This window comes from Lutra lutra, chromosome 7 (genome assembly GCF_902655055.1).
Source record: "Lutra lutra chromosome 7, mLutLut1.2, whole genome shotgun sequence".
Classification (NCBI taxonomy): Eukaryota; Metazoa; Chordata; class Mammalia; order Carnivora; family Mustelidae; genus Lutra; species Lutra lutra.
This window is the reverse complement of record NC_062284.1, coordinates 37,738,167-37,760,843: the sequence shown is the minus strand read 5'-3', so window position 1 is coordinate 37,760,843 and position 22,677 is coordinate 37,738,167. Positions and strand designations below refer to the sequence as shown.

At 35.5% G+C, this 22,677-nt stretch overlaps 1 protein-coding gene across 3 annotated transcripts in view; it reads right to left on the bottom strand.

Moving 5' to 3' along the window:
- The window catches only part of TEX9 (testis expressed 9), a 155,130-nt gene that overhangs the window by 10,130 nt on the left and 122,323 nt on the right, over nt 1-22,677 (bottom strand). For all 3 annotated transcript variants that reach the window (XM_047738009.1, XM_047738010.1, XM_047738011.1), the window contains one exon: nt 15,010-15,144. In XM_047738009.1, the coding sequence (XP_047593965.1) occupies nt 15,010-15,144 (135 nt within the window). The remainder of the gene's footprint in view (nt 1-15,009; nt 15,145-22,677) is intronic.

Genomic DNA, 22,677 nt, shown 5'->3' with positions numbered 1-22,677 from the left:
TTCGGTCAAAGACCTAAATATAAACCCCCAAATTATGGAACTGTTAAAAGAAAACACAGAGGACATGATATTGGTACACGATATTGGATTTGGTTGTGATTTCTTGGATAGGACACCAAAAGTACAGGAAACAAAGGAAAAATAAACTGGACTTACATCAAAGGACAAAATGAACAGAGAGAAAGCCAACCTATAGAATGGTTTGCAGATATTTGCAAATCATGTATGTGATAAGGGGTTAATATCCAGAATATGTAAAGAACTCCAAATCAATAATAGAGAACAGTCCACCAACTGTTTTGAGTACGCTGTATATTTTTTAGGCATTTCTCTAAAGAAGATATATAAATGGCTTACTTCAAGCATATGAAAAGGTGATCAAATCACCAATCATTAGGGAAATGTAAATCAAAATCACAGAGAGAACCACCTAATAAACATGAGGATGACTACTATTAAAAAAATAAAACTCGGGGCACCTGGGTGGCTCAGTGGTTAAGCCTCTGCCTTCAGCTCAGGTCATGAACTCAGGGTCCTGGGATAGAGCCCCGCCATCGGGCTCTCTGCTCAGCAGGGAGCCTGCTTCCCCACCCCCCCCCCCCCCCACTGCCTGCCTCTCTGACTACTTGTGATCTCTGTAAAATAAATAAATAAAATCTTAAAAAAAAAAAAAACTCAAAACATGCACACACACACACAAACAAAAAAACAAGTACTGGTGAAAATACAGAGATTTTTTTTTTCTTAAAAAATTAAAGATTTAATTTAATCTTATGATTAGAGCAATTCCACATGGTATAATCCAGCAGTTCCACATCTGGACATATACCCCAAATAACTGAAAGCAGGGTCTTAAAAAGATTAATTATATACTCATGCTCATAGCAGGATTATTCATAATAGCCAAAAGGCAGAGCAACCCAAGTGTCCAGAGACCAGTTGATAAACAAAAATGTGGTATATACATACAGTGGAGTGTTATTCGACATACAGTGGAGTGTTATTCTGCCTTAAAAAGAATGAAATTTTGACACATGATACAACATGGATGAAAGTGGAGGACAGTATGCTAAGTGAAATAAGCCAGTCACAAAAAGAGAAACATTGTATGAATTCACTTTTATAAGGTACCTAGAGTGGTCAAAATAATAAAGATAGAAAGTGGAACAGTGGTCAGGAATGGGGGAGAAGGGAATGGGAGAATTGCTGTTTAATAGACACAGAGTTGCAATTTTTGTAAGATGAAAGAAGAGTTCTAGAGTTTGGCTGCATAACATTGTGCATATGCGTAACATCATGAACTGTACATTTAAAATACAAGAGGGTAAATTTTATGTGTACTATGCCAAAACTATTTTTTTTTAATTTTAAAAGATAATTCTTTAAAGCAAAAAGTAACAATATAGTGTGGAATTTGTGTATATGTAAAATGTATGACAACAGCAAAAATGGCAGAAAAGAGTAAATGGAATATACCACTAAAAGGTTCTTAAATTATTCATAAAGTGCTATAATATTTCTTGAAGGTAGACAATGATAAAGAACTGTATGAGGAATGCTAAAATGTGCATATGTAAAATGTACATAGAAAAGAGTTGAGAATACAGGAGATAAAATGGAATCATTAAAAGAATATTCAAAAGAAGGAGAGAAAGAAGAAAGGAAAAGAAAGAAAATATGCAAATAAACAGGAAGTTAACAAAATTAAACACAACCATATTAATAATCACATTAAATGTAATGTTCTAAATATCCCACTTGAAAAGTCAGAGACTGCATTAAACAAATGAATAAACAAGTAAGAAAATAAGTACTCAACTATACGCTGCCTACAAGATATAAAGGAGTTACAAGTAAAGGGATGGCAAAAGATAAACTAATGCTAACACTAATTAAAAGAAAGCTTAAGTGGGTGCCTGGATGGCTCAGTTGGTAGAGCATGTGGTTCTGAAACTAAGGGTCGTGAATTCAAGCCCATTGCTGAGCATGGAGACTACCATTAAAAAAAAAGGCTAAAAAATGCTATAGTTACTTAATATCTAAGTATATATCACAACAAAGACTACTATGAGGAATATAAAGTGTGTCACAATAATAAAGGGTTCAACTCAATATGAGGACATAACAATTGTAAATACAGACCTCCAAAGTATATGATGCAAAAACTGACAAACTGAAAAAGGGAAAATAAACTAATCCACAATTTTATTTGGAGATCAATATCCCTCTCAGTCACTGATGGAACAAGTAAACTAAAATATGTAAAGATACAGAAGATTTGAGTGACACTATCAAGCAACTTGACATAACTGATATTTATTGAATATCACATTACTAAGAGAAAGGATACAAACCATACAATCATTTCAACAGATGCAGGAAAAAGCATTTGACAAAGTACAGCATCCATTCATGATAAAGACCAGCGCCTCAACAAAATTAGGTTTAGAGGGAACATACCTAAACATAATAAAGGCCTTGTATGAAATCCCACATTGTACTCAATGGTGAAAAACAGAGCTTCTCCCCTAAGGTCAGGACCAAGACAAGGATGTCTACTCTTGTCACTCTTATTCACTATAAAACTGGAAGTTCTAGCCAGAGCAATCAGATAACAAAAAGAAATAAAAGGCATCCAAATGGCTAGGAAAGAAAGAAAACGTTCACTATGTGCAGATGACACAATACCTATATATAAAACCCTAAAAACTCCATCAAACAACTACTAGCTGGTAAGTGAATTAAGTAATGTCAAAGGATACAAAAATCAATGTACAGAAATCTGTTGCATTTCTATACACTAATAATGAAGCAGCAGAAAGACAAATTAAGAAAGCAATCTCATTTACAACTGCACCAAAAGCAGTAAGATACCTAGGAGTAAACCTAAGCAAAGAGGTGAAAGACCTATACTCTGAAAACTATGTAACACTGTTGGAAATAACTGAAGACAACATAAAGAAATGGAAAGACATTCCATGCTCATGGACTGCAAAAAAATTGTTAAAATGTCAGTACTACCAAAGCAATCTACGGATTTGATCCAATCCCTATCAAAATACTTCCAGCAAGGGCGCCTGGGTGGCTCAGTTGGTTAAGCATCCAACTCTTAATTTTGACTCAGGTCATGATCTCAGGGTCGTGAGATCAATCCCAGCTTCAGGAATCTACACTCAGCTTGAGATTCTTTCCCTCTGCCCCTCCCCCGGCTCTCTCTCTCAAATAAATAAATAAATCTTAAAAAGAAAAAAATACCACCAGGGACGCCTGGGTGGCTCAGTGGGTTAAGCCTCTGCCTTCGGCTCAGGTCATGATCCCAGGGGCCTGGGATCAAGTCCCGCATCGGGCTCTCTGCTCAGCGGGGAGCCTGCTTCTCCTCATCTCTCTCTGTCTCTCTGCCTACTTGTGATCTCTCTCTCTCTGTCAAATAATAAAATCTTTAAAAAAAAATACCACCAGCATTTTCCTCAGAACTAAAACAAACAATCCTAAAATCCATATGTAACCACAAAAGACCCCAAACAGCCAAAGTACTCCTGAAAAAGAAAAAACAAAACTAGAGGTATCACAATTGAAGACTTCAAGTTATATTACAAAGCTGTAGTTATCAAAAGAGAATGGTACTGGCACAAAAATAGACAAACAGATCAACAGAACAGAGAGACCAGAAATAAACCCACAATTATATAGTCAACTAATCTTCAACAAAGAAGAAAACAATATGCAATGGGGTAAACACAGTCTCTTTAACAAGTAAAATTGGGAAAACTGGGGGCACCTGGGTGGCTCAAGGGGTTAAAGCCTCTGCCTTTGACTCAGGTCATAATCCCGGGGTACTGGGATCGAGCCCCACATCGGGCTCTCTGCTCCGCGGGGAGCCTGCTTTCTCCTCTCTCTCTCTCTGCCTGCCTCTCTACTTGTGATCTCTGTCTGTCAAATAAATAAAATCTTTAAAAAAAAATTGGGAAAACTGGATAGGTACGTGCAAAAGAATGAAACCTGAACTACTTTCTTATGCCATACACAAAAATAAATTCAGAATGGATAAAGGTCTGGGGCGCCTGGGTGGCTCAGTAGGTCAAGCCTCTGCCTCAACCCATGATCTCAGGGTTCTGGGATCGACCCTCACATTGGGCTCTCTGCTCAGTGGGGAGCCCGCTTCCCCCCACCCCCCGTTCTCTGCCTACTTGTGATCTCTTTCTCTCTTTCTCTGTCAAATAAATAAAATCTTTAAAAAACCAAAAAACAAAAAAACAAAAAAACAAAAATGGATAAAGGCCTAAAAGTGAGACCTAAAACCATAAAAATCCTAAAAGAGAGGATAGGCAGTAATTCTGACACTGTCTGTAGCAACATTTTTAGAGATAGGACTCATGCGGCACGGGAAATAAAAGCAAAAATAAACTACTGCACAGTGAAGGAAACAAAATGCAAACTACTGAATGGGAGGAGATATTTGCAAATGACATATCCTATAAAGGGTTAGTATCCAAAATATATACAGAACTTCTACAATTCAAAACCCCAAAACCAAATGAGTAGAAGACATGAACAGACATTTTTCCAAAGAAGACATATACTTGGCCAACAGAACATAAAAAGGTGCTCAATATCAATCATCATCCAGGAAATGCAAATCAAAGCCACAGGAGGTATCACCTCATAGATGCCAGAATTGCTAAAATTAAAAAACACAAGAGGGGCGCCTGGGTGGCTCAGTGGGTTAAGCCGCTGCCTTCGGCTCAGGTCATGATCTCAGGATCCTGGGATCGAGTCCCGCATTGGGCTCTCTGCTCAGCAGGGACCCTGCTTCCTCCTCTCTCTCTGCCTGCCTCTCTGCCTACTTGTGATTTCTCTCTGTCAAATAAATAAATAAAATCTTTAAAAAAAAAAAAAAAAAGAAAAAGAAAAAACACAAGAAACAAGTGTTGCTGAGGATGTGGTGAGGAAGGAATCCTTGTGCACTGCTGGTGAAAATGCAAACTGGTGCAGCCCCTGTGGAAGACAGTATGAAGGTTCCTCAAACATTCTAAAACATTAATACCGTATGATTCAGTAATTCCACTACTCAGTATTTAAAGAATATAAAAAGAGTAATCCAAAAAGATATATATGCATCTCCTTATTGTAGCATTATTTAAAATAACCAAATATAGAAATAGCCCAGCTATCCATCAACTGATGAAGGATAAAGAATAAGTGGTATAGGGGCACCTGGGTGGCACTGCTGGTTAAGCATATAACTTCAGCTCAGGTCCTGATCCCAGGGTCCTGGGGTTGAGCCCCACATCAGGCTCCCTGCTTAGTGGGGAGCCTGCTTCCCCCTCTGTCTGCAGTTCCCCCACTTGTACTCACTCTCTGTCAGATAGATAAGTAAATAAAGAGACAAATATCTTAAAAAAAAAAAAAAGTGGGGTGTGTGTGTGTGTGTATGTATGTATGTGTGTGTGTGTGTGTATAATGAAATTCTTCCACAAAAAGAATGAAATCTTGCCATTTGCAACAATATAGATAAAGCGAAGAGTGTATAATGCTAAGTGAAATAAGTCAGTCAGAGAAAGACAAATACCACATGATTTCACTCATAGTGGAAAGTCAGAAACAAAACAAATGAACATAGGAAAAAAGACAGAATAACTGAGAGAAAGAGAGAGAGAAACCAAGAGTTAACTATAGAGAAATGATGGTTACTGGAGGGGAGGTGAGTAAGGCAATGGGTGAAATTAAGTATGAGGATTAAAAAACACTTTTCATGATGAGCACAGAGTAATGTATAGGATTGTTCAATCACTATATTCTATACTTGTAACTAATATAACCCTGTATATTAACTATGTTGGAATTTTTATAAATTAAAAAAAAAAGAACAAATGTATTATATGTCCACTATGGAATTAATAGTAAGGCTCTAGTAAAACTGAATAGGAAAATATGATACAAATGACCAAAACCAAGAATGAGGGAGAAAAGGAAACCCATGAGAATGTGGGAAGAACACTATAGATTCTACAGTTATTTAAAGGACAATAAGAGAATAACAAATAAGAAAAAAGTGAGACCATAAAAATAAATTTGACAACATAACACCATAAAAATAAATTTGACAACATAGATAAAATGGACAGATTCCTTGAAGACTCAATAAGGTATAGTTAGTCACTATATAGACTAGAAATCTGATGAAAAATATGCCACCAGGATCATATGTAGCCCAAAAAACTTAAAAGTTATTAGCTAGCACTTTACAAAAAAAGTATGCCTACCTTTGGCCTATATATAATCTTAAGGATTCCAGAAAAAGTGACTTTAGCAAAGTTTCAAGAATAAATAAAACTCTATTTCTATCTTCTAACAACAAATAACTGGAAGTTGAAATTTTAAAAATTTATAATAACATGAAGAAAGATTAAATACTAAGGACTAAGTTTGAAAAAAAAATACATGACCTGTATACTTTTCAGTATGTATGTAGTTTTTTTCAGTATTTATGTAGTTTTCACTACAAAAAAACTGCCTACTAAAAATGAAAAAGGCTTACAAAGTAGATAGGCTCTATTCATGATGTAAAAAACAAAGTATTGTTAAGGTGTCATTTTTCCCCAAATTGATCAGTGCAACTCCAAACAAAACTTCAACAGGATTTTTTGTAGAAATAGGCAAGGTGATTCTAAAATATATATGGAAATGCACAGGACCTAAAAGAGCCAAAGCAATTTCTGGAAAGAACAGAATCATACTACATGCTTTCAAGATTTTATTATAAAGATGTAATAATTAAGACTGTTGTTAGTGTAAAGAAAGACACAGACATCAATGGAACAGAAGAAAGATTCCAGAAATAGTGCCACATGTATCTGGGCAATTAATTTTCAACAAAGGTGTCAAGGCAATTCAATGGTAAAAGATAGTCTTATCAAAAAATAGTGCCCCACATATGCCAAATAATGACCCTTGACCCTTATATTATAAACAAAAATTCTCCTAAAAGCTCTAGCGATGCAACTTCTATAACAATATATAAGAGCAAATCTTAGTGACCTTAGATTTATTGGCAAGGAATTCTTTAACAGGACAAAAGCACAAATTATAAAAGAAAAACAATAGATTAGGCTTTATCAAAATTTAAAACTTTACTCTTTAAAACAAATGTTACAAAAATAAAAGGAAAGGGATAAGGTACTTGCGAGGCATATATCTGATAAAAGACATGTAGTTAGAATATATAAAACTCTTATAATTCATTTATAATAATTCGACTCAATTTTTACTCTTATAACTCACTTACAGTAAGTCAACTCAATTTTTTAAAATGGACCAAAGAGATAAAAACTAAGGAAATGTGAATAAAGTATACTCCTTAGTTAATAATGTTATTAATTCATTCATTAACCATACTAAATGTACCATGCTAATGTATATGTTAGTTTCAGAGGAAACTGTGTTTGGAGATTACAGAAATGCTCTGTACTAACGTTCCAATTTAAATGTTAATCTAAAACACTTTTTTAAAAAAATTTTACTGTTATGTTATTCACCATAAAATATATTATTAGTTTTTGATGCAGTGTTTCAAGATTCAATTGTTTATATAAAAATTAAACTCCATTAAAAATTGTTTTAAATGAATAAAAAACTTGTTACAAATACTTCTCCAAAGAAGATATCCAGACTCTGATAAACCACCAATAAATCAAAGAAATCAAAGGGGAAACAGTATCTTCAGACAAAAAAAATGAAAACACAAAATACCGAAACTTACAGGATATAGCAAAAGCAGTTCTAAGAGGGAAGTTCACAGCAATAAATGCCTACATTAAGATACAACAAGATCTCAAATAAACTAACTCTATGACTCAAAGAACCAGAAAAAGAAGAACACACTGAGCCCAAAGCTAACAGAAGGAAGGACAAGATTGGAGCAGAAATAAATGAAATAGAAATAGGAAAATAGAAAAGATGAACAAAACCAAGAGTTGTTTCTTTGAAAAGATAAAATTGAGAAACCTTTAGCTAGACTAATCAAGGAAAAAAGAGAGAAGTCCCCAAATCAGCAAAATTATAAATGACAAAGGAGACAACTGATATAACAGAAATACAAAGGATCATAAGAAACTACTGTGAATAACTATATATCAACAAACTGGATGACCTAGATAAAATGGAGAAATTCTTAGAAACATACCACCTACCAAGACTGAATCAGGAAGAAATAGAAAATTTGAACAGATCAATTACTAGTAAGGAGATTGAATCAGTAATCAAAAATTTCCCAACAAGAGCAAAGCCCAGGTCCAGATGGCTTCACTGGTGAACTTCAGCAAATGTTTAAAGAATCATGCCAACCTTCTCAAACTCTTCCAAAAAAAAAAAAAAAAACAAAAAAACAAAACAAAATGGATTTATTTTACAAGGCCAGCATTATTCTGATACTAAAACCAGAAAAGGACACTATAAGAAAACTACATACCAACAATGTCTCTGATGAATGCAGATGCAAAATTTCTCAATATAATACAGACCAAATTCAGCAGCACATAAAAGGATTATTCATCTTGATCAAGTGGGTTTTAACCCAGGGATGTGAGGATAGTTCAACATAAACAAACCCATCAATGTGATACATCATAACAGAATGAAAGAAAAAAAAGTACATGATCATCTCAATTAACACAGAAAAAGCATTTGACAAAATTCAACATCCATTCATGATTAAAAAAACTCTTAATAAATTAGGTTTAGAAGGAATGTACCTTAACATATTATAGGCCATATATATGATAAGCTGCAATAGCTAACATCATAGTTATGGTGAAAGGATAAAAGGGTTTCCTTTAAGACTAAGAACAAGGCAAGGGTGCCCATTCTCACTACTCCTATTCAACAAAGTACTAGAAGCCCTACCCAGAGCATTCAGGCAGGAAAAAGAAATAAAAGCTACCAGAATTGGAAAGGAAGAATTAAAATTATCTCTATTTGCATATGACATGATTTTATATATAGCAGCATTATTTATAATAGCCAAATTACAGAAGCAGCCTCAGTGTCCATTCATAAATGAATGGATAAAGGAGATGTGCATGTACACATGATAGAGTATTATTCAGCCATAAAGAAGAACAAAATCTTGCCATTTGCAATCACATGGATAGAGCTAGAGACTGTAACCCTAAGTGAAATAAGTCGGTCAGAGATAAATACCATATGATTTCACTCACATGTGGAATGTAAGAAAAAAAAATGAGCAAAGGAGAAAACAGAGATAAACCAAGAAACAGACCTTTTTAAAAAATATTTTATTTATTTATTTGACAGACAGAGATCACAAGTAGGCAGAGAGGCAAGCAGGCAGAGAGAGGAGGAAGCAGGCTGCCCGCCGAGCAGAGAGCCCGATGTGGGGCTCGATCCCAGACCCTGGGATCATGACCTGAGCCAAAGGCAGAGGCTTAACCCACTGAGCCATCCAGGCAGCCCCAAGAAACAGACTTTTAAGTACAGAGAACAAAGTAATGGTTACCAGAAGGGAAGTAGGTGGGAGGATGGGTAAAACAGGCTGGGGATTAAGGAGTACACTTGTGATGAGCACTGGGTGATATATGGAATTATTGAATCACTATATTGTAACTATCACCTGTAACTAGTATAACACTGAATGTTAATTACACAGAATTTAAAATTTAAAAAAAAGGGGGAAAAAGAGAATCCTGAAGATTCCACCAAGGAACTGTTAGATATAATCAATAAATTCAGTAAAGTTGCGGGATACAAAATTAACATTCAAACATCAGTAATGCTTCTATACACTAAAAAAATAATTATCTGAAAAAGAAATGATCTCATTTATAATACCATCAAAACCAATAAAACAGGAATAAACATAACTAAAGAGGTGAAACACATGTACAATGAAAACTGTAAGATACGAAGGAAATCAAAGAAGATACAAATGCATGGAAAGGTATCCTATGTTCATGGATTAGAAGAATATTGTTAAAATTTCCATACTACCAAACAATCTATAGATTGAGCACAATCTTCTCTACCAAGATTGCAATAGCACTTATTACAGAAATAAGCAAAACAATTCCAAAATTTATATAGAACCACAAAAGATTCCAAATAGTCAAAACACTCCTGGGGCGGGGGGGGGGGGTGGAGAACACAGTGGGAGGCATCTCACTTCCTGATTTCAAGCTATAAAGCTGTAGTAATTAAAATAGTATGGTACTGGCATAAAAGCAGACACTTGGACCAGGAGAACAGAATCAAGGGCTCAGAAATTGACCCACACACGTACAGTCAACTAATAGCTCACAAGGGAGGAAGAACACTCAATGGGAAAAGGATAGTCTTCTCAATAAATGGTACTGGGGAAATTGGATACTCACATGTAAAAGAATAAAACTTGGTTCCTATCTTACACCACTCACAAAAAATTAACCTGAAATGGATTAAAGACTTAAATGGAAGACCAGAAACTCCTACAAGAAAGTACAGGGAAACAACTCCTTGACATGAGTCTTGACTATTAGTTTTTGGATATGACACATAAGTCATCAGTAACAAAATGAAAAACAAAGAGAACTGCATCAAACTAAAAAGCTTCTGCACAGCAAAAGAAATAGTCAACAAAATGAAAACAGAATGGGAAAAGTATTTGCAAACCATATAGCTGATAAGGGGTTAACATTTAAAATATGTCCAGAAATCATACAACTCAATAGTAAAAATACTCCACAAATAATCCAATTAAAAAAATGGGCAAAGGACCTGAAGATATTTTCCAAAGAAGATAGAATACAAATGGCTAACAGCTACATGAAAAGGTGCTCAACATTACTAATCTTTAGGGAAATGCACATTAAAAACACAATGAGAAATCACCTCATGCCCGTTTGAATGGCTATCATCAAAAAACAAGAGATAACAAATGATGGAGAGGATGTGGAGAAAAGGGAACACTTGTGCACTGTTAGTGGGATTGTACATTGGTAAAACCACTACTGAAAACAGTTTAGAGGTTCCTCAAAAAATTTAAAATACAACTATCATATAATCCAGCAATTCCACCTACGTGAATGTATCTACAGGAAATGAAAATACCGCATCAAAGAGATATCTGCAACAGCAGTATCATTTACAATAGCCAAGACATGGAAACAACCTAAGTATCCATCAATAGATGAATGGATAGAGATGTTGTGGTATCGGTGCAATATTATTCAGCCACAAAAAAAGAAATTCTGCCGTTCACAACATGGATAGACCTTGAGGGCATTATGCTAAATGAAGTTAAGTCAGACAAAGACAAATACTGTGTGGTCTTACTCATATTTAAAAAAATCTTTTGAAAAAGTATTCTAAAAAATGCATTAGAAAAACAGAAGCAGGGGATGGCAGGGGGTAGAAGGGGGGGATTGGAGAAAGGTGATCAAAAGTTACAAACTTCCAGTTATAACATAAAAAAGAACTAGAAATGTAATATGCAACATGATAACTACACTTAACTGTTACATAGTATATTTCAAAGTTGTTAAGTAGATCCTAAGAATCCTCAATACCAGGGAAAAAGCTTTTATATTTTTGTATCACTATGAGATGATGGATATTAAATAAACTTACTGTGGTAATCATTTCACAATATACATAAATCAAATCATTATACTACACACCTTAAATTTATACAGTGCTGTATGTCAATTACATCTCAATAAAACTGGGGGGAAAGGAAGATATCAAGATAGCAAATAAGCACATGAAGATGTTCAGTATCATTCACTGGTCATTAGGAATATGTAAAGTAACCACATAAGATACCATTAGTCACCCACTGGCACAGTAAAATGTCAAAGCCTGACTACATATTTTTTTTTTAAGATTTTATTTATTTATTTGACAGACAGAAATCACACGTAGGCAGAGAGGTGGGCAGAGAGAGGGGAGGAAGCAGGCTCCCTGCCGAGCAGAGAGCCCGATGTGGGGTTCGATCCCAGGACCCTGGGATCATGACCTGAGCCGAAGGTAGAGGCTTTAACCCACTGAGCCACCCAGGCGCCCCTCACACTGATATTCTTGACCAGAATCCATTCTTGCTTCCTTCCAGTGAATTCTCCACACAAGAAACAAAAATACTTTCCAGGTGCTCATATGATCACGGCATGGTCTCACCCAACTTTGTTCGAAATAACCACGCAGTGGCTTTGTACTATTCTTTTAACAAAAGCCAAAATACTTAACACCGCCTAAAGGATCTAAATGGTTTGGCCTCTACCTGTGTTCGAGGCCTCACTTGGCAACACTCCCTTCACTTCCATCCCCGACTTTCATGACCTTGTCTTTTTTTTCCTGCCACAGAGCCACATTTCCTGCCACATTTTTAACACGAGATTCCTTTTGTCCATAATCTCTTCCTAGCATATAACTAAATATTATTCAGATCTTAGTTTAAAATTGCATTTTTAAAGAAGCACTCCTTGACCTGGTTTCCTGCTCAAAGCACGGCTGCCCCTCACTTTTGCTTGAATTGTCTAAATAACACACAGCTTCTCCACTACAAAATGCATGATTACACAGACCACATTTATTTTATTTATTTTTTATCACCTTTATACCTCCAACCTCTAGTAAAGATCTGGCAGGTACCTAGAAGGCCCTCATAAATATTTCTTAATGAATTAAAGAAGAATTAGAAATTATCTATTCCTAAAGAAAGTGACATGGGCTTGGTGACATATTTTAAATGGACCTCAACCAAACCATATAATCAAATGCCCTGTTTTTAAGAAGAATTCCAATTAAAGCATCACATAGTCTTTCACATTCCTTCCTGCAGATGCTTCAGAGGCAATTACTATGTTCAAGCACTGAGACACAGCAGTGAATGAGACAGTCAGGGTACCTACACTCATGCAGCATCTGGTTAACTTGACTGACTTTTCGTTTCAAAAGTGACTCTTACTCTAAGGCCAGGTTACTTAATTCCTAACCTCTGTGGAGAATATATCATTTTTAAAAATAAATCCTTAACTTTCTGAACACTGTGAGGCAATCTTACTCTAAGGAAGACTTACTTTTTCTTAAGCATATAGACATGAATAATTTTAATTATCTACCTAATTATGTCTAATCAGAATGAGAAGCAAGGCACAAAGAATGAAAATGGAAAAAAGTATACCTCCTCACAAAAAACTTACAGACTATAAGGAAAAACTTATAGCATATCCCCAAAACATCCTTCAAAGACAGAAGTTAGAAATGAAGCAAAATTATTGAAAAACTAAAAACTGAAGACTCGTAGACATACTTTTTCAGAAATCTGAAATAAGTTACATCTAAGAACTCTGACCTCAAAATGTCCACTTGATCGCAAAGAGTTACATAAAATGTTCTCCCACTATGTTTAAACTGAGCATCCATAATGCAGACTTGGGATCAGAAATTTGTCTTGAACATATTTGGTTTTACAGTGTTGATGATTTTAAACTAAGTAATGAGGACTTGGTGTGTCAATCTGTAAAATGGTTGGTGAGGATTATTGTTGTCATGGAAACAAATTTTTCCTTCTACTTCTCTAAAGTGTGTGCTAAAACAGAGATCACATCTACAACCAAGAATTAGCAAATCCTGACATATATGAGGTTATTCCATTTTATCTGCTTCAAAATCCCTTCAGAGTGAACCAAACTGGAAGTACTATTCCAATAGCATGCTAGTTATTGGCAAGCTATAAAGATGACTTCCGAACTTATTCATTTAGTAAGTTCTATTAATAAACTCCCATCATACCATCATTGATGTCTCTTGAACATGAACGCAATCTGGTCGCTCAGCATAAACTATCTCACAGAAGAGATCACAAAACTCTGTAGTCTCTGTAACATTTTTGCATTTGTTAAATGTGTTGGAGGATTTATCAAGTTCAGTTTATTTCTATGTCCTTTTAAGTGTTATTAGTTTAATTCAAAATGTATCATTTGTGTATGTAATGAAGGTGGCTCCTAACTTCAACATCCAAGCCACTGTTAAATTATTCAATATAATATACAATAAGGGGGAGATTCCAATAGAGCATCCCTTTTAGGTTGACATAGAACCAAAAACTAATAGCCAAAATTTATAGAGTAACAAAATGTTTTCATACACAATGATCCTTAAGCCTTCATTTATTCAATAGATATTTCAGGAACTGAGTGCTAATTCTATGCCAATCACTGGCTAGATACTGGGATACAATAGTGATCTTTACAACTATATAACAGTGAATATCAAATGTCATCTCAGAACCAGTGGCTTTAGCATTACCCGGGAAACTAGTTAAAATGGGCCTCACCCCCGATCTACTAAATCTGAAACTCTGGGGTTGGGGCCCAGCAACCTATGTTTTAACAAGCCTTCCAGGTAATTCTGATACTTGCTCAAGTTTGAGAACCACCTCCCTATAAAGTAGCCCTTTGCATTCTATATTAGAAAAGTGGGGCTCAGAGAAGGAAACAGACTTGAGATACCAAAGATACTTTTTCCTACCATTTATCCCCAGAGATTAGAAAAATGTCTGGCATGTCATATGGGCACACAATAAAAATTTGTTGGATGAAAAAATGACTGAATCCTCCAAAGAGTTGGGCTATCACCCAGTTATGATAATAGACCAAGCAATATAATCTTAACTTCTTGAAAATACACATATCAATAATGAATGCACTTCTTCTGAAAAGAGAAATGTTCACCACCATGACATCAAGAATTATAACTTAAAGGGGTCAAGCCTCTGCCTTCGGCTCAGGTCATGATCCCAGGGTTCTGGGATCAAGCCCCGCATCGGGCTCTCTGCTCAAGCAGGGAGCCTGCTTCCCCCTCTCTCTCTGCCTGCCTCTCTGCCTACTTGTGATCTATGTCTGTCAAATAAATAAAATCTTAAAAAAAAAATTATAACTTAAAAACTGTATTTTTTACTCTTGCATAAAAGAAGGTACCAAAGGTGACCACTACCAAAACTATTCAATTTTTCCATACCTTGTTATTTTGCCTTGATTTACTTAACTCCAATTTATACTTTTCTGCCTCTTCTAGAGCTCTGTTCAACCGAACTTCTGTAGCACTTTGGTTACTGGCAGCCTGTTTTTGTTGTCTTCTTTTACTTTCTAATTCCTGTATGGTAAAAGATATATGGAACATTTATAAATATATCATAAGTTCCCTCTATTATTCTGCAACATTTTCCATTTCCATATTCCTTGCTTTCTCCCAAATTTTATACACACTTACGTACACACATACACCAAAGACTAGGGTCTGAGCACGAATGACAGAGGTCTCAGGAAATTCTTACCCTGACTTGGTATTAGAAAGATATATCCTTAAAGACATAGTCATGAATTAGGCTTTCAAATTACTTTTTGTTTAGAATTTTCTATCTCTTTTTATATAGTATAGAGGTCCTCTATATTTATTTTATAAGCAACTCTTTGTCACTATAGTTCTTCCTTTGGGAACCTCCCCAAAACAGCTATGTAAGGCACGAACTCTATTAAATACTGTGCTTGTATAAACCTAACAAAGTATATCATGTAAGAAATATTTGTTAAAAACAGAGCATTCTACATTAGCCTTACAGGGAAAATCCTAACTCTGAGCAAAAACAACAGACCTTATGGATTCATGTTCCATGTCTTGGGGTAGGTTTAGACTTGAATTTCTGCAAATATTCTAAGAGAAGCTGTTGCAGAGAATCTACAGAACAAACATGAATATGTAGGATAAACTCCAAACTCTACCATAATCTGCACTATTATCTCATCTCCTGCAAAATGTTACCTTCAGATATATCTCCCAAATAGCTATGATGTTTCTTGCCTCTGAACCTTTGCTTATCTCATACTCTTCCTTCTGCCCTGTCCCTCCTCCCTGCTCCTCATTTTTACCTAGCCAGCACCCATCCATCCTTTAAGACTCAACAAGGGGTGTACAGGAAGGTTTTACCTCCTCCAAGAAGCCTTCCCTCATTCTACTCCCAGGGTAGATTAGGTACCCTTTCTTCAGAGCTTCTACAACACCTTAACACACATATGTCACAGTACCTGCTGTGCAGAACTGAAACTATCAGTTTACTTCATTTTCCCCACAATTAATACAAGCTCATTGAGGACAGAAACGGTCTTAATTTCTGTATTCCTGGAACTTCAGTGGCATAGAAGAGGCACTAATGACATATTTATTCACCTGAATTTATTTTGTAATATTTAACTCACTCTTCTTTGCATCCCCTACAATGCCTCGTACAGAGCCTTATATACAACAGATATTCAATAAATATCATGGAATTGAAATGATGCAGTTAAAAATACAGTTATCTGTTTTCTTCTTCTATAATTTTTTTTTCTCCTGGCTGTATCACTGTGTTTTATTTGAAAACTGATCTCCCTGGCCCTAAGTAATTAAGGGCAAAACAAAACAAAACACAACAAAACACATGCTGCTCTTTATGTGGGTTTTTAAACAAATCAAACTGTGTATGAATACCATCTGCTATCACCAGCCTTCTTCACAGCTTTGTGGGTGGTAGCTACAGTAAGGCAAGCTTGATATATCTCACTGTTCACATGGAAAAGGCAGAGATTCTCATTAGCTACAAAGTCCACAGTTCTAGCTGCCTCATTTCAGCCTCCACGCATAAGAATAGGAAAATAAATCTTTGCCCTTCTCTTTCCTGCTGGTGACTTTGTAACCTACTTCACAGAAAAATGAAAACCATCCAGCACCACATTATGTTCTTCTATCCATCAATCAACATGGCCCCCTTCTTGGGAGAAGTGAAAAAGAAAAAAGATAAGCATTAGAAAAGTAAAATACAAAATAAAGTATTCCCATATGAGCAAACCCACTATGGAAGGAAAAACCTTACAAAAACTTGAAAACATTTCTGTTTTCAATCACACTCAAGTACTTTTTACAAAGTGCAAACAAGATACCAATATTTTTTATGAGAGAGATTATAAACTGAAAATAATAAAGTAAATCTATTGTTAACAAAAAAAATTAAGCAGTCTACATGTTGTTAGAGAAAAATTTTAGGAAAGCCTGAATTTTACATTAGCTTTAAAAGAAAAATCTAGATCACCTAAAGAAATTAAAATCTCACTTTAAAACTTAAATCCTCTGAGATCCAATGAGAAATAACTTGCCATTCTCTCTTAACTTTCAAAGCATTCATAAGGAACTGTGAGAAGGCAAGAACAGACAGAGCTATGTATCAGTAGCCACAGCACTGACAAAATGATAGCAAATGCTTTAAGAGTAACACAAATTGCCACAGTAATTCAGAAGAGAAATAACCAGATGAGAACAAATAAGTGATCGGATAAGGTTCTAGAAGTAAGTGGCTAAGGTACAAAAAGCAATAAACTTGGACTCAGAGAACCTATGAGCTGTGGTAGACAGTTTCTGCATCTGAAATTGGTAGTAATGATATCTATGCCTAATTACTTATTCATATTTATCGAGGATTTACTATGTGCTAGGTACTCTTCCACATGAATGATGGGCACACAAAATTAAGAATATATATAATAGATAATTAGTACACCATGAAATGTAAGCTGGGGGAGAAGGGAATAAAGAACTGGGGAGAGGTGCAGATCTATGTAATAAAAACATATGACTACACACAACTATCGTATGTATGTGATAGCAATTTGTAAACTATATAATATTAATCAAAGATAAGGGCCACTAATATCATGGCTTTGCAGGATACATATAATAAAAAATTTAAAAGCTTTCTTTGCAAGATAAAGACCTGCAGAAATTAAGAAAATGCTTTTGAGGAGTTTTGCTACACAAAAAAGAACAAAAGCATCTTTAGGAAACGATATAAACCTCAATTTTAATTGGAGTGAAAGATAAAAAGAGAGCAGACTTTTTTGTGTGTGTGAGTTACTAATGATAAGCATTGTGTGACATAACCCATGGTCAGAGAAACTTGTGGAATGTACCTACTGACTTTAATTTGACCAAAAAAAAACCAAAACAAAACAGAGATTAAGGATTCTACTCATTATGAAACAGTAAGAACCTAACATAAAAACACATTGTAAACAGCCAAAAAAATAGTCAAAACATGTAAAATAACTATTTAGAGATAAAGGAAGATAATAGGATTATGATTCCTGAGAGAAGAGAAATAAATGGAGTAGTCCTACAATCACCTGAGCGCTCTACCTGAAGGCAATATCCACACTGTGGGTATGAGGAGAAGAAAAGAGCCAAGTTCTGCTGAGCTAAGGAGACAGAGCTGGAGAAGACTGAGGCAGCTGGAATTCTGAGAAGAGTCAAATAAGGAGGAACTCCATTAGGAGAGAGCTTTAGGAATCTACACAGGATATCCTTTGAGTATACTGAGGACTAGGCCACACCTAATGGCTACTCTAGACACACCCAAGCCAAACTTAAAAACAGGCCTCAAAGGGACTAAACTGGCAAAAAAATGACTTGTTTTCAAATAGCACATTAAACACAGATACTCAACAATACAATATTCACAATGACTAGTATCCAGTATAAAATCACTAACTAAACCAAGCAGCAGGAAAATGTGATTGATATCCAGAAGAAATATTCAACAGAAACAAATCCACAAATGAGAAATACAATGGATCCAGCAGACAAGACAGTCAAAATAGCTATTTTAATTATATATATTAATATAGTGAGGACATAGGGGCGCCTGGGTGGCTCAGTGGGTTAAGCCGCTGCCTTCGGCTCAGGTCATGACCTCAGGGTCCTGGGATCGAGTCCCACATCGGGCTCTCTGCTCAGCAAGAAGCCTGCTTCCCTCTCTCTCTCTCTCTCTGCCTTCCTCTCCGTCTACTTGTGATCTTTCTCTGTCAAATAAATAAATAAAATCTTAAAAAATATATATATAGTGAGGACATAAATTAAGAATATAAAAAAGAATCAAATGGAACTTCTACAGATGAATACTATATCAAAATGAACACTTCACTTGGTTAAGAGTATATTATACACTGCAATGAAAAGATCAGTGAGGGTGCCTGGGTGGGTCGGTGGGTTAAAGCCTCTGCCTTTGGCTCAGGTCATGATCCCAGGGTCCTGGGATTGAGCCCCGCATTGGGCTCTCTGCTCAGCAGGGAGCCTGCTTTCTCCTCTCTCTGACTGCCTCTCTGCCTGCTTATGATCTCTGTCTGTCAAATAAATAAATAAATAAAATCTTAAAAAAAAAAGATCAGTGGACTACTGAAGACAGCAATAGAACCTATTCAAATAAAAAATATAAAGGAAAAAAGGCTAAGAAAATCAGTGACCTAATGTCACTGATATATTATCAGTGGGATAATATCAAGTGATCTAGCAAAAGTATAACTGAAGTTACAGGTTGGGGGAGGGAGAGACAGGGTACAGAAAAAATACTGCAAGAAATAATGGCCAAAATTTTCCAAATTTGATGAACACTTATAAACCCACAGATTCAAAAAGTTCAACAAACTTCAAGCAGAATAAACACTTCCTACACAAAGCTGAGAAAACACATCATTATGAAATTGCTGAAAACAAGTAACAAAGAGAATGTCTTAAAAACAAAGATAAAAGACATAAAAACAGAAGGGTAGAAAGAAAAGAATTACTGTGAACTTTCTGTAAGAAATGACATAACCCAGAAGACAATAAAGTACTCTTTAAAGTACTAAAAGAAGACAGAAACTTTCAATTGATAATTCTGTATCTAGTAGAAAATATCCTTCAAAAATTTAAGGGGGTCCAAACACACACAATTGCATATGAAACTGGTGAAATCTGTCAGTTTCCAGATTTTAATACTAACCTATTAATATATTAGATGCTACCAATGAAGGAAACTGAGTGTAGGGTCCACAGGACCTCTATTTTTGCAGCTTCTGTGAATCTGTAATTTTCAAAAAATAAAAATTAGTAAGGAAAAATACAGTCTTTTTTCAAAGAAACAAAAACAAAGAATCAGTGACTAGCAAACTGGCACTACAAAGATTGAAAGGGTAGTTATTTCAAGCAGGCATATAGAAAAACAGATCTAAAGAATGAAGAACACCAGAAATGGCAAATATAAAAGGCATTTCATATGTTAAGCTCTTTAAAATATAACTAAAGAAATATTGTGATAAGACCTCAAGTGAGGCAGGAATCCACCAAAACCCTTGAGAAGAACACAAGCAGCAACCTCTTTGACCTCAGCTGCAGCAACTTCTTCCTAGAAACATCGCCAAAGGTCAGGGAACAAGGGCAAAAATGAACCACTGGGACTTCATCAAGATCAAAAGCTTTTGCACAGCAAAGGAAATAGTCAACAAAATCAAAACACAACCTCCAGAGTGGGAAAAGATATTTGCAAATGACATATCAGATAAAGGGATAGTTTCCAAAATCTATAAAGAACTTATCACTCAACACCCAAAGAAGAAATAATCCAACGAAGAAATGCACATACTTGTGGAACATGAGGAATAACATGGAGGACATTAGGAGAAGGAAAGGAAAAGTGAATTGGGGGAAATCAGAGCGGGAAATGAACCATGAGAAACTGAGGGTTTTAGAGGGGATGAGTTTGGGGGATGAGTGATCCTGGTGGTGGGTATTAAGGAGGGCACATATGCATGGAGCACTAGGGTGTTGTACATAAACAACGAATCTTGGAACATTGCATCAAAAACTAAGATACATCATTAAAAAATAATGATGTATTTTATGGTGACAAAAATAACACACACACACAAAAATGGGCAGAAGACATGAACAGACATTTCTGCAAAGATGATAACCAAATGGCCAACAGACACATGAAAAAGTGCTCAATATCACTCAGCATCAGGGAAATACAAATCAAAACCACTGTGAGATAACACCTCACACCAGTCAGAATGGCTAAAATTAACAAGCCAGGAAATAACAGGTGTTGTCGAGGATGCAGAGAAAGGAGAACCTTCCTACACTGTTGGTGGGAATGCAAGCTGTTGCAGCCACTCTGGAAAACAGTATGGAGTTTCCTTAAAAAGTTGAAAATAGAGCTACTCTACAACCCAGCAATTGCACTACTGGGCATTTACCCCAAAGATACAAATGTAGTGATCTGAAGGGGCACATGCACCCCAATATTTATAGCAGCAATGTCAACAATAGCCAAATTATGGAAAGAGCCTAGATGTCCATCAACAAATGAATGGATAAAGATGTGGTATATATATACAATGGAATACCATCAAAAAACTGAAATCTTGCCATTTGCAATGACATGGATGTAACTAGAGAGTATTATGTTAAGTGAAATAAGTCAATCAGAGAAAGACAGTTATCATATGATCTCTCTGATCTGAGGAATTTGAGAGGCAGGGCAGAGGTGGGGAGAAGGGAGGGAAAAATGAAACAAGGTGGGACTAGGGAGGGAGACAAGCCATGAGACTCAATCTCCGGAAACAAACTGAGGGCTGCTGGAGGGGAGGGCTAGGGAGGGATAAGGTGGCTGGGAGATGGACACTGGGGAGGGTATGTGCCATGGTGAGTGCTGTGAACTGTTTAAGACTGATGATTCACAGGCCTGTACCCCTGAAGCAAATAATACATTATAATGTTAATTAAAAAATTAAATTAAAATAAAATAAATACAAATTTTAAAAAACAGAATACTAACCCTGAAGTCAGGTTGAATTTACAGCCATAATATCTATCTTTGGATTTGGTTTTATGTTTTTACCCTTGATTTATGTGCATGCCTTCCTCAGCATCCCATATCTCAAGCAACATAAAGTAACGAATGAATGAATGTATTAAAGTAATGAATTGAGGGGAAAAAAAGTAAAAGCATAAAGGAAAAGAGGCAGAAACAAAATATACTGTTGTGAGGGTCTTATATGTGAAAGAATATAACATGATTTGAAGGCAGACTGTGATATGGTAAATATGTTTTTTGTGTTTTATATAATTTTTATATAAAATTTTGTGTTTTACATAATTTATATAATTTATGCATGTAAATACGTTTTATGTTTTTTGAGTTAAATATATAAAAATATAAGAGACACAGTCAACAGTGGAGAAAAAAATGAAATCCTAAAAAAATTCAATTCAGAATCGGAAAAAAGTGACAAAACAGTTAGAAAAAAACAAGAAACAAACAGCAAGATGATAAACTTAAATATGAACATCAAAAATTGCATTAATGTGATTGATCTAAAAACATGCCAATAAGAGAGAGAGACCATCAAAGTGGATGAAAAAGCAACACCCAATTATACACTGGCTACAATAAGCCCATTGTCAATATAAAGGCAGATGAAGAGTAGAAAGTTGAAAAAAGATATACCAAGCAAACATGAAGCTGGAATTACTACACTAATATCAGACAAAGCAAGCAGATTCTGGAACAAGGAAAGTTATTAGAGATTTTTTAAAAAGTATTTTGTAATTATAAAGACGTGTTAATCAAAAACACTATAATCCCAAATGTGCAGGCACTCAAAACAGAGACTAAAAATACATAAAGCCAAAACTGATATAACTGAAAGAGAAATAGACAAATCCACAATTCTTGTCAGAGATTACAGCACCAGCACCTCTCTCTCAATAACGGACAGAACACTTGAACAACACTATCAACAAATTTGCCCTAATATTTATAGAACACTCCATCCAACACAG